This window comes from Lutjanus erythropterus, chromosome 17, assembly GCF_056507025.1.
Source record: "Lutjanus erythropterus isolate fLutEry1 chromosome 17, fLutEry1.hap2, whole genome shotgun sequence".
In the NCBI taxonomy this organism is placed as follows: Eukaryota; Metazoa; Chordata; class Actinopteri; order Lutjaniformes; family Lutjanidae; genus Lutjanus; species Lutjanus erythropterus.
In genome coordinates, this window is record NC_139333.1 from 2894309 (window position 1) to 2907821 (window position 13513).

At 42.9% G+C, this 13513-nt stretch overlaps 1 protein-coding gene across 3 annotated transcripts in view; it reads left to right on the forward strand.

Annotated features, from left to right (window-relative positions):
• The window catches only part of tmem94 (transmembrane protein 94), a 43506-nt gene that overhangs the window by 21931 nt on the left and 8062 nt on the right, over nt 1–13513 (forward strand). The window contains exons 11-24 of one of the 3 annotated variants that reach the window (XM_084740461.1): nt 1869–1925; nt 2329–2358; nt 4006–4110; nt 5566–5739; nt 5885–6106; nt 6200–6512; nt 9540–9713; nt 9934–10036; nt 10136–10344; nt 10446–10627; nt 11450–11582; nt 12009–12124; nt 12236–12335; nt 12583–12691. In XM_084740461.1, the coding sequence (XP_084596587.1) occupies nt 1869–1925; nt 2329–2358; nt 4006–4110; nt 5566–5739; nt 5885–6106; nt 6200–6512; nt 9540–9713; nt 9934–10036; nt 10136–10344; nt 10446–10627; nt 11450–11582; nt 12009–12124; nt 12236–12335; nt 12583–12691 (2027 nt within the window). The remainder of the gene's footprint in view (nt 1–1868; nt 1926–2328; nt 2359–4005; nt 4111–5565; nt 5740–5884; nt 6107–6199; nt 6513–9539; nt 9714–9933; nt 10037–10135; nt 10345–10445; nt 10628–11449; nt 11583–12008; nt 12125–12235; nt 12336–12582; nt 12692–13513) is intronic. The other 2 variants (XM_084740464.1, XM_084740465.1) reach the window with 2 other exon arrangements.

Here is a 13513-nt window from a genome sequence, read left to right on the forward strand (position 1 = left end):
CTGTGTTTCAGTAGCATCAAGGCTCAGCTCTGTCCTCTCTGTGTGGACTGAGGAGCACTTGTGCCAGGGACAAATTGGACCAGGATCCCATAATGTTTTAAAAGAGGACTGTTTTAAAAATAACCATCATGGCCAGTTGCAATGTGACGTGAACTATACACCTACTCAGTTGTCTGTGAATCCTCATCAGACCTGTAGCCAGCCACAAGCAGTTTGTGAAAGGCTGATCCTGTGTGTCCAAAAACATGTTCATTCAATACTCACTGATGTTAAACATCAGAATCATAAGGATGGAGAAAAAGCTGCACAGCTCACTAGCTGGTGGACACTGAAACCATCTGAACCATGTCCACATACAGTGTAATGTAGGGGTGCAATGGATCACAAAACTCACGGTTTGGATCGTATCACTTTTTGCAGTCATGGATCCAATCATTTTTCGGATCAACAAATTAAAAATTAAAAAAATGCTCTTGCCTGCCCACTTTTCTCTGTCTGTAGAAATAGGAAATACTGAAAAAAAAAATAATGATATTATAGTATATTATAGTATGTAGTATATGATATACACTGTATACTATGTACTGTATAGTATATAGTATACACTATGAAGTACAATAATTCTACACTGTGTAGTCTCACTCAGTGTCCTATCTGACTTTATTATACATCAAGAGTAATAGCCAATCAACACCGACGACTGTGTCACCGACAGGCTGCAGGCTCCTATGAGTGGCAGCTGTTTGTCAGAGGGAAAGCAGCAGAATCTTGACGAGCACGTCCAGTTTATCAGTTACACCACTGAAAATGCCCGAAATCATGGTTGGATTTCAGTCGATGGAGGTGACAGTGACAGCTTTTTAAACCAGTTGTCGCTCTCAGCATCCCTCAGCACAGCGCTTCAGAGTAAAACACAGTGCACATCTGTCTTGCAACTCTGCTTCAAGATTGGGGGAGTCATTACTACACACTATGATGACTGCATTTAGTCTGCAGATGTAATGTGTGCCGAACTGTCAGGGGTGATCCGTTCAGGCCAGTTGTGATCCGTTGCACCCTTAATGAAATCTGGAAGTACTGGGACAGTAGCAAATTTAGCTCTGTACTCCTGCACATTGGTTTTAATTGGTTTGATTTGCACTGATACGGTGACTATGAGGTAAAATGTTGGCTTTCAGCTTTAAGGGTGTATGAAGGTCCATATTGGGTGAACAGTGTTGTATCTTAATTGTACACAATCTCCCAATTTTAAGAATGCATCTGAAAAATGATTTTGTGCATATGGACAAAGCAGTCAAGAGGCTTTTAGGGGCAAATCTGACAGACCAAGTCAGTCATTCGACCTCAGTTCAATTAAGCATCCATTTACTTTGATGAAAAAATGAAAATAAAATAAAATGTTTGGTCGCACTTAAGTTCCCAGAAAACTCAGGCCTTGGAATTAATTGGGCTACAATTCCTCCACGTTCCTTTTGCAGTCAGTATGGATGTAAGTACTGTTCACAGCCCTGACACAACAAAACAACAGGCAGCCAGTATTTTGGATGCTGCTGAGTGTCTTTGGGCTTGAATACAGAGATTGAAACACAAATAGCTGTTGTTGAATGTTTTTGTCTGAATGTTTACTGACTGCACTGTGAACAGTTTTAGAGGATTTTCCATGTTGGCTATTGGCACCATCACTTCAGAAACAGTGATAGTGATCTTAAAACCCATATCAGTCTAACCCAAACACACACACTCTCACATGTACACACACACACACACACACACACACACACACACACACACACACACACACACACACACAGAGGAGACGCAGCGAGGGTCTCCCTCTGTGTTTTAACTAGACTCTTCTCTTGCCCCAGCTTGCTAAGTTCTCTGAGGACACTCTAAGCAGCTACACCGAAGTGGTTTCCTCCCAGGTATAACCTCTCGCTGTCTCGCTACCCCCCTTCCCCTCCTCCACTCGCTTGGCTCCCAAATTCACCTGAACCCCCCCCTTGCCTGTCTTCACTGGCTCGCTGTTCTCGCCCTTTGCAACTCCCTCTCTGGAATCCCTCGTACACAGCTCTCGCCACCTTCCCACCCCCTCCCCCGCTCACCCTCAATCATCCATCACATCTTTGATTTCTTCACTGTGGAAATCTTTATGGACATCTTCTGATTCAGACCACCTCTCTGACTCTCCATGTCTTCACTACCTTTTTCTTTCTTTCTTTTTGCTTTATTACGAGCACTTTCTGTTTTTTATTCATCTTGCACGACATGTTATTTTCTCCCCTTCGGCTCTTTGGTTTTGGTCACTCTTCATCTGTGGATTATCAGTCAACACGTCTTGACCGAGCACCTCTGGATGTAAGTTTGCGCTCAGACGCCTCCAGTCATCTTTGACATGTCTTCTCAACAGTCAGTCCTGTCTCTTTACAATCATTTTCTCACCTCATGGAAGCAACTTCTGTTCCCACAACCTGTCACAGATCCTGATCAATCATTGTCCTCCACTGTTGCCGGGCTCTAGCCCTCAAAGGAAAACAAAGCAAATCAGTAGTCATCAGTAGATTGCCACAATCTGTCTTTCTGAAACCATCAGTGTTTTGTCTCTGGCTTTGGCATTGCTCCTGATGAATACGTAACGAGTATTATATAGGGAAAAGATAATCCTGAGAGGGACTTTCACTTAAATCTGTGCCTGACCTTCCACCTCTGCTTGTCTGCCTGAACTGCATGACTGGAAATCAACCCCAATATTGCCCTCTGCTGTTGATTCTGTTGGGTTTCCTCTCCTTGTGTCCTTCCTTATCTCCTTTGGAATCATACTGAAAAGTGCTGATTAAACTTTATTATTTGGCAGATCAATTGCTGATAGTCATTCACTACATTGGCTGATATCCTTGTAAGATGCTAGTGTTGTGAATGCGTTTGGTTTAAACAAATTTTGATCTCAGCTGTTTGAAAACTTTGTCCTTGCTGGACACTGACTGGACTTGTTGCCTGTTGCAATACGCTACACGTGGTAGTGATGTGCAGCATTTTACTCCACTGGTGTCTGGATGGTTTGTTTACCTTCATTATTTGAAACATAAGTTCCAGTCACTACAAATGAATGACAAACTTGAATGATTAAGGAATGTTACACTGTGGTAGTGCTGTGTGATTATTATTGATGATTTTAGTTGCTTAAAAAAATCCTCATGTATTGTACATTAGGGATGTAACTGAGTACAATGATGTATTTTGGATATGAACGTGTAATGGCGCACAGTTTGCTTCAAACGTCACACCCCTTCTTTCAGAGTCATTGCTTGGTCATGTCTTAACAAACAGATGTTGTGCACACGGATCAGAAAATGATTTTTGCGGTGATTGAGCCATTTTAGTGCCAGGGCTCGCCTCTCCACGTGCAAGTGTTGCACCAAAAAAACAAAAAAAAACAAATAGAAACACAACCCTTACAACCCTAATGTACATGTTTCTGTAAAGTTCTGAAAACTCGGTTTTGGATGCTGCCTGCTAAAGAGAGGAGGCAAGGAAGGGCAAGTTGTGATTGTTTTCAGTTTGTCCCTTGCTGAACCTGTCATCATGGATCCCATCCAAAAGAATCAAAATCTGCATGGATGTGTTTTTGGAGCCCTCACAAAATGCTACAGCTTGCACTAGGCTTCACCTCCTCGCCTTGTGCCACTAGCACTGTAGTATAGAAGCTTTGTCCTTTTTCTGTCTTTATAGACCAATCACAGAGCTGATTAAGAGTTATTTATCTTTATAGCTGGTTCAGGGATTTTATGCTGATCTGTTAATTCGGATTGTTTCTTTCTTGTTAATGAAATCAACTTTTTTGAGCTGTAACACTGTATCATTTTATTAATTACAATCATATTGCTCATATACTTTTGAATTCCATTGGAATAATTTTTATGTATTGACACACATCTCCATCGTTTACTATGTAGCAGAAAGCAATTCTCTAACTTAATCTATACGTGTGTGTATGTGTGTGTGCAGGAGATGCTGCGTTGTGTATGGAGACACCTGGTTGGCGTCCTGAAAGGAGAGTCTCAGACCCTCTGTTATACTTCCAGCCTTTTGCACACTCTGGGATCTGTCACAGTGAGTATTACAGGACTAAACTTTCCTGTCAGTTGAAGAAATAAACCTTCAGACTGTTTGTTCTGTGGAATGGTTTAGCCGGCGTTAGCTGGCGGGGGGGGACTCTGGCTCCCATCTCTAGTGAAGGGACCAGACAGATTATCTCTCACATCCCTGCGGGGCGAGTGTCAGACTTACATCCCTGTGCAGGGTTTAAAAGGGTTTTCATCTTGGCACCACATATCTTATTCGTTTTCAGCCTCTGAAGCTTAAAACAAAGTAAGTGGGCTATCGGCACTGAGGACGCTAAGCTCAGAAAACAATAAACACAGAGGTTCCCAAACATGTTTCATGCCGAAGACCCTGAAAATACATGCACGTCAGACAAGACAAGTTTGTTTTAAGAGTCACTGTATGATAATTTCTTTTTATTGTTTCATGTCATAGACAAAAAGGGCCCAACCTTTAAGGCACCAAGTGAAGTTGCAGAGTTCAAACAAAACTTTTTAAAATTATTTTTTGGGGTTTTTACCTTTATTTGACAGTGACAGCTGAAGATATGACAGAAAAAGGGGGTAGCGAGAGAGGGGATGACGTGCAGCAAATGGGCCGCAGGCGGGAGTCGAACCACGGCTGCTGGTGCACAAGACTAATAGCCTCAGCGCTTGATCTACCAACTGAGCTACAGGGGTGCCCCAACACTTTCCTTTCAATACAAAATTATAGTCCATCTTATAGCTCAGACTTAAAAAGAATATTCTTCCTTCTCTCCCAACCTTGACATATACAATCATAGTAGAAAGTATATCCCATAAGTCCTCTAGGGCAGGACAGCAAATAAAAATGAACCTCACTCTCTCAGCTCACACAAGAAACAGTCTGTCCTCCTCTGGAGTAGCATTTAACCCGCCGTCTCTAAGGACAGTGGTAATGTTCCTAAACGTAATTGTGCACATAACAATCCTTGTCTTTTGTTGAAGTTATACGTCACATCAGGTTCTACATCAGAACAGTTCTTTATGAGACAGTCACTTCATCATTTTGGTTTATACTTTATATCAACAGGCCATTTTTCTCTATACATGACAAACCTGTTATGATAAATGAATGAAATAGGGATTTCATCTTGTTAGCCCAGGAATGACCCTGTGAACTATCCCAGTTAAATATCTTTTTTATTGAGTCTTTGATCGGACATCCTCACAAAGTCGAAGTATTTCACATTTATATGTGATATTTGGAGACTCCCATCCCATATCTCCACTGATGTCTAAAACTGAAGTGAATTTATGAATTCCCAAAAAGAATCAAATAGCTCTGTGATGCACTGCGCTACAAATTTGTCACTATAAATTAGTCAGAATCAGAACTGTGAAGAGTTACATCCATGTCCTTAGTAATCCATGTTATAAGCTTCTTGATTCATTTATGTGTGTAAGTTGTCAATGTTTTGTGTGTGTGTGTGTGTGTGTGTAGGTGCTGTGTTGTGTGGACAAGCAGGGTATCCTATCGTGGCCGAACCCCAGTCCAGAGACTGTGCTGTTCTTTAGTGGACGGGTGGAGCCACCTCACAACAGCCAGGACGACCTCAGAGACGACCTGTCTGTCAACTCCTACTGCAGAATGGAGGCAGATGATGACAGGGACGAGGTGTGTGTGTGTGTGTGTGTGTGTTTAAAGATTGTTAAATTAGTTAAAAAACTGTAGAAAGTGGTATGTTACGTGGTCTGTTATTTTGAGGAGAAACTGCATGCAGAGTTGTATCCACTGCTGACTAGTTGTCCTCACTGCACAGGCCCAGGAGGGAGAGGCTCTGCTCTGTCTCCCAGCAGAGCCCTCCACCCAGATGGGGGAAGGGCCCGAGCCCAGCGAGACGTCACACGACACTGCTCGCTCGTCTGACAACGTCCGGCTTCTGCGCTCTTGCCAGTCTTCTCACACTCGTACCAAACACCACTCTGGGTCCAACGTGAGCTTCAGCCATGACACTGAGGGAGGCGAGGACGACCAGGCCCAGGTAACAGCTGGATCTGAAACTTCTCAAGTGTCTGAGATGGTTCTGTGGAAGCAGGGATTTTAATTTCACGATTCTTGTCCCACGCATCTGCAGGACTTTGCGATGGGCTGCCCGGAGGCAGAGGCCGAGGACTTTGTGTGCGACTACCACCTGGAGATGCTGAGCCTCTCACAGGACCAGCAGAACCCGACCAGCATCCAGTTCGACGACCTCTCCTGGCAGTGTCACCTGCCCTCCCTCAAACCGCTGGGCCTCAACATCATGCTGAACCTGTGCAACGCCAGTGTCACCCAGCAGCTCTGCCGCTTCTCTGACCACCTGTCCAACCTGGCTCTGCAGGAGAGCCACGGCACCGTGCTGCCCGTCTATGTCCCCTGGGGGCTCTGCGAGCTCTCCAGGCTCATAGGTGAGCATGGAATGATGCCGCTTGTATGCAGGGTGAAAAGTGTTTGGATTTTGGATGAAGTGCTTCAAACTGCTTGAAATTCTAATTACATCACTTTCATGATAGCTGAAATCAGAATTAGGACATTTTTTGTCTTGAATGACAATGAAACCATTAATTAATCCTGCCACAATCTTGTCAGTTGAAAAGTATGTCCAAACATATGAAGCACATGTATACCTCAGTATAAAATATGGTGAAATTGTTCAGCCTTATATAGTTTTTTGGGGCTGCAACTAACGATTTTCATGATCAAATAATCAATTATTATTATCTCAATTAATCAATTAGTTGTTTGGTCCATGAAATGTCAGAAAATTATTAAAAATGACGATCAAAGCTCAAGATGACGTCCACAACCTCCAGTATATTCAGTTTACTGTCAGCGAGGAGTAAAGAAGCCAGAAAATATTCACATTTAAGAAGCTGAAATCAGAGAATTTGGACTTCAGTAGAAGTAAAAGATGACTCAGGAATGATTAATTGGTTGATTTAATTCTGAAGTCACAATCTTGTCAGTTGAAAAATAGTGTCAAACATATTTTTCAAGTCTTTCTTTTCACCATTTTTTTTTTCATTGTCAATTAATCTGTCATCTTTCTCCATTAATCAATTAGTTGTTTGGTCCATAAAATGATATAAAAATGTTGATCAGTGTTTCCCGAAGTCCAAGAAGACGCCCTTAAATGTCTTGTTTCATCTCAAGTGTCTTGGATTTTTGTCTCTTAAAGAATTACTCACATGACCAATCCTTTATCAAAATAGTTGGTAATTTAATGAATGATTAATAATTGATAAATTAATAAACTTTTGCAGCTCTAATAAAATGTCAAGTCTACTTACAGACAGGCGTGACATTTTGTTCTGTAAAATTCTGTCGTGAAACATAAGTTTGGTTGTTTATATGACAGTAACATCTGACTGAAACATTTTGAGCATGTATGTGTATGTAAATATGTCGTTTACTGCGGCTGTCAGATGCTGGAAAAGTGCTTGAATTTGACTTGAGGAAAAAGGGAAGGAACCCTGTGTACATCTAGCTGGTGTAGAGTAACATTTTTCTACCATCGCCTGGTTTGACCCTTAGTTAGTTTGTTTTTTGGGTCATATGAGAACACAGCAATCAGACAGATTTCACTCAGATGGTCTGGCACCGCGATGTCAGCCTTGAAGTTTTCTTCAGAGGGAAAACCTGATCTGACTGTCATCCCACACAGCATGAATTATAGAGTAAGCTTTACCCCAGAGAAGTCCTCTCTGAGACTAAATGTCTGAGCTCTGTGAGCAAAGATCCACCCCTCACATGGATTTGATGATAAAGTAGGGCCACAAAGTTGTTGCTGTGTCTTATTGATTTGCAGGAGTGGGAGTGTTTCACATCCCATGAGAGCATAAATTTCATCCACTGCTCAGAAAGACATTCATTGATATAAAATATGGTAACTTATTGCAGAGTTATTGTTTCGTTTGCTGTAATTAGCATCTCCAACTGAAATAAAAGTTTGTTTTCTGCTACAGCATACGTAATACACCAATCAGGCATAACATTATGACCACTGACAGATGAAGTGAATAACACTGATTATCTCTTCATCATGGCACCTGTTAGTGGGTGGGATATATCAGGCAGCAAGTGAACATTTTTTCCTCAAAGCTGATGTGTTAGAAGCAGGGAAAATGGGCAAGTGTAAGGATTTGACAAGAGCCAAATTGTGATGGCTAGAAGACTGGTGTTCCTGGTCTGCAGTGGTCAGTATCTATAAAAAGTGGTCCAAGGAAGGAACAGTGGTAAACCGGTGACAGGGTCATGGGCAGCCAAAGCTCATTGATGCACGTGGGGAGCGAAGGCTGGTCCATGTGGTCTGATCCAACAGATGAGCTACTGTTGCTCAAATTGCTGAAGAAGTTAATGCTGGTTCTGATAGAAAGGTGTCAGAATACACAGTGCATTGCAGTTTGCTGTGTATGGGGCTGCAGACCAGTCAGGGTGTCCATGCTGACCCCTGTGCACTGCTGCAAGGGCCAACAAAGGACACGTGAGCATCAGAACTGGTCCATGGAGCAATGAAAGAAGGTGGGCTGGTCTGATGAATCATGTTTTCTTTTACGTTGTGTGGATGGCCGGGTGCGTGCGTGTCTCTTACCTGGGGAACACATGGCACCAGGATGCACTATGGGAAGAAGGCAAGCCGGCGGAGGCAGTGTGATGCTTTAGTCAGTGTTCTGCTGGGAAGCCTTGGGTCCTGCCATCCATGTGGATGTTACTTTGACACATATCACCTACCTAAGCACTGTTGCAGACCATGAACACCCTTTCATGAAAACAATATTCCCTGATTGCTGTGGTCTCTTTCAGCAGGATAATGCACCATGCCACAAAGCAAAAATGGTTCAGGAATGGTTTGAGGAGCACAACAACAAGTTTGAGGTGTTGACCTGGCCTCCAAATTCCCCAGATTTCAATCCAGTTGAGCATCTGTGGGATCCATGGAGGCCCCACCTCGCAACTTACAGGACTAAAAGGATCTGCTGCTAACATCTTGGTGCCAGATACCACAGAACACCTTCAGGGGTCTAGTGGAGTCCATGCCTCGACAGGTCAGGGCTGTTTTGGCAGCAAAAGGGGGACCAAAGAGAGAAATCTCTCAGCGAAAAGCGTACATGGAAGCGACTCGTCTCAAACAAACAACCTCCTGAAGAGGTTAGCGTAGATACTGTGATAGCATCAGTTGTGTCAGAACTGGAGAGTATTTCATCATTGAAAGAAGAGCAAAGAACGACACTGAAGACTTTCTTCCATGTAAAAGATGTTTACGTTCTTCTCCCAAACAGCTTTGGCAAGAGTTTGATCTGATCGGTTGAAGTTAGCCCATGTTAGACTTGACAGACAGATCCAATTTCATCTAATCACCTGCCAACAACACTTGTCTTTCCTGTGTTTGTGTGTGTGTGCATGTGCATGTGCGCATGTGTCTGTGTGTGTGTCAGGGTTCACTCCTGGTGCGAGGGAGCTCTTCAAACAGGAGAACCACTTGGCTCTGTACCAGCTGCCATCTGGAGAGAAGACCAAGGAGATCACTTCCCGCCGCCTTCACTACTTCACTAAACGCCAGCCTCCCATCTCCCACCTCATCTCCCTGTTCGTACGAGACTCTTCCTCCAGTGAGTCCACACACACACACACACACACACACACACACACACACACACACACACACACACTTCACTGAATAATATCAGCTCACTCTTTTTTCCTTATATGTACTTGTTGCATTTTGCTCTTAATTGTCCTTTCTTTTGAATTGAAAAGAGAATTAGTATGTTGTTTTATTGTTGAAGTTATTGAATTTGTCTGTCGTGACCTCTGACCCTCCTGGTGTAGATAACGTCCAGATGCTGTCACATGGCTCAGCCGACCTCATCCTGGAGGCCTGCACTGACTTCTGGGATGGAACAGATATCTATCCCCTCTCAGGCTCAGACAGGTTCAGTCTCTGTCACACTGATCATTCTCACTTCCAGGCCATACCACTTATATTTCTCTCTATTCGTTAACTCTTAATTTTTCTGTTCTCCTGTCACAGAAAGAAGGTTCTGGATTTCTACCAGCGTGCCTGTCTGTCAGGCTACTGTTCGGCATTTGCCTACAAACCCATGCAGGTATCACTGTCCAGCCAGCTGAATGGGAAGTGTGTGGAGCTGGCCCCCGGCCCCTGCCTCTTCTCCGGAGTGGAGCTGCCCTCCACCACCCCCATCAAACACAGCTCCTGCAGGAACAGCTGGAGCTCTGACGGTACGACTCGGAGGGACAGTACGGAGAGAGCGCCAGTTAAAGATAATAATAAAGCAACTTTTCTGATCTTCCTTTCTTCATGTTTCCTGTCATGTCTGCAGAGGGTATAGGTGAAGTCGTGGAGCGTGAGGACTGTGTTCAGGCCCTCAGCGGGCAGATCTTCATGGGCATGGTGTCGTCCCAGTTCCAGGCGAGGCTGGACACAGTCCGACTTATCGACGCCTTGGTCACCGCTTGTATCCGGTTTGTTTACTTTTCCATGGAGGATGAGCTCCGCAGCAAGGTGAACACACGTGAACATGTGATAGTGTCTAGTTTGTTATATAGGTGTGACAATCTGTCCTCAGGACATGAAGTTTGCCCCTCAATCTATTGTCTCTCTGCGTCTCTCCTGACAAGACAACGTTTCTTCCACCATTCCGTCTACCTTTACAATCGTGGTGCATTCACGTGCTCCTTGGATGGTCCCAGTTTACAAGTTGGGAAGTCATTATTCTGACTTAAGTCTGTTCATATGCTTTTATGTCATTAAATTGGAAACAACATGGATTCTACATAGAATAGAGGGTACTAAAGGTGAAATAGGGGACTCGCTAATAAATAAAATTTCCAATTAATGTAGGTCACTGTATGTGGACAGCAACTAACAGTTGCAACTTAATATTATATCACAAATAACTTGACCAAAAAAACAAATTCTGTGCAATATTAATAAAAAGCTGTCAACCAAACATTTGTTCTTGTCCACCATATTTCTGTATATATGATGTTCACATGATTTTTTCCAGTCGGAAAATCTTTTTTTCCATTATACCGACACTACATTAATGTATTATTAATGTATATTTCCCAGCATGCAGTTGTTTCCAGTCACAACATTTCCTTATTTTGGTGTCATTTAAGTAATTGCAATAGTTGTTTGCAGTTTGTATCCTAGTAACAAATGCTCCCATCACATCCTTCAGAAAGATTATACATAACAATAGACAGTATTGGTGTAAAAATGTCTTTTAATTGTTTTACATCGTCTCAGCAAGTGAAATACATAAAGAAACACAAGAAAAAGTGTGAGGACTTGTTTATGTGAGCTGTTTTGTGTTTGCAGGTTTTTGCAGAGAAGATGGGTTTAGAGACAGGCTGGAACTGTCACATCTCTTTGACTCCAAACGGAGACAGTCCGTGTGATGGAGGTCCATCCAGCCCAAGTCAGGTGTCCCTGCATGAAGACCTGAACCAAGGTAACAAACCTGTTTGTACAAAAATCAGGTTCATGTTCAGTTTGTGTGTTTCCTCTGTTACAGTGAGTTAGAAAGAGGTGAGCTCAGCAGACCTCTGTAGCCTGCTCCTCACCTCTGATTTAGGCTGTAGGCTCCAAGCTCCAGGCTGTCTGGCGTAAAAGAAGCAACCTTTATCCTTATTTAAAAATTATCACCACATTCTGGGTGGTTAATTTCACATTAAAGAGTAGAAAAAATTAATTATACTTTAGGAGGAGATGCACCTCTGCTAGGGTACAGTAAGGTAAAACACAAAAACTGTTATATATTGAGATATTTCTTAACTCTAGCTTCAATGAGTGTGAATTTGTGAAAGCTAATTCTAAAATGTGTGACTTGTAGAGAGCATCTGTGAATTCAGACAGCTGTGTTCATATTGAAACGCAGATTCTCGGGATGAAGCAGAAGGTCCACTGCTGCCAGAGGAGGAAGCTCACTCTGACCTGGTCAGTTTCCAGCCCACAGACAGCGACGTGCCCAGCTTTCTGGAGGACTGCAACAGGGTAACAATGCCTTTATTAATAGTTTTCTGTAGAACTTGAATTAGTTGACTTCAGTCTGAACCTGTTGGTTTGTTTTATTGTTCCTGTTTTTCTGTCCCTGCTCTTTCCCAGGCAAAGCTACCTCGTGGTATCCACCAGGTTCGTCCTCATTTGAAGAACATTGATAATGTGCCTCTGTTGGTGCCACTCTTCACTGACTGCACCCCTGACAGTGAGTCTTCTTCACGTGTTTCATGAACTAAATCACCCTCCTTAGGCGTAATTCCACTGTGTGTCTCTTGTCTCCATCTGCCATCAAGAGTGAAGTAGATTCTAAAGAGGAAAACTCAAGATGAGCTACCAATAAGGTCTATTTCCTGGACAAAAATGATGCTCTCGGTTACTGTCTCTGTCCTAGATGTTCTCAGTGTTTGCTTTAGGGTAATATTGCTTACTTACAGTGCGTTTTTCCCTCACAGCCATGTGTGAGATGATGAAGATCATGCAGGAGAACAGGGAGGTTACCTGCTGTCTGGGAAGCTCCGCCAATTTCCGCAACAGCCGCCTGTTTCTACAGAGTGACGTCAGGTATGTACACATTAGTATAGTGCATCACAAATTGAGTTTCATTTCCATGACAAAACATTAGAACTACAACATTTTGATTCTCAAAGGTGTGAGAAACTTTCTTTTAAAACTCTACCTGCATACATTTGTGGGATCTACCAATAGTAGTATGTATCTATCCACCAGTTAAAAAACACTCTTACTTTGAACAAAACAAATGCTTAGAGGGTTGGGGAGTAGCAGGTCCTTAAAATATCCCTCACACTGCCCCCAACAGCTGTAGGTGTTGTACACAGATGAGTTATAAAGTAAAACTACCCTGAAGTACATGCCAAATTGTAATGTAAGCTCCTTGTTAAGGCCAGCTGTGTTTAGCCAAGTGAGCCTTAGTGTAGACAGTTAAGACCTTCGTGGTAATGTATTGGACAACAGAATACTCACTTTAATGTCTGCACACACTCCGTGACTGTTGGCAGAGCTGCGACTCAGCTTAATGCCCTTGCAGTGGATTTCAGTCTGTGACCAAGTAACCTCATGTCAGGCTGTGATAAGTCTACAGCAATACTTTTGACATCTGACTCCTGCTTCTCTGTGCTGCCACAATAATGATTTACTAATGTGTGACAGGAGGTTAGGATGAGTCTGTCTATTAAATAGATAGACGCACAGCAGGCACAGGTCATTATGTAGGAAATTAAGCGTAGTTGCCTGTTGGTATTAAGACTGCAAGGAATAAGGAAAAGGAAAAATGTTAATAATGTCTATGAAAAAGCCCATACAGGATGGGTCCCCCTCAAGCCAGCATTTATTAATAGTTAAGTTTTTCTTGTTGCCATAAAGACT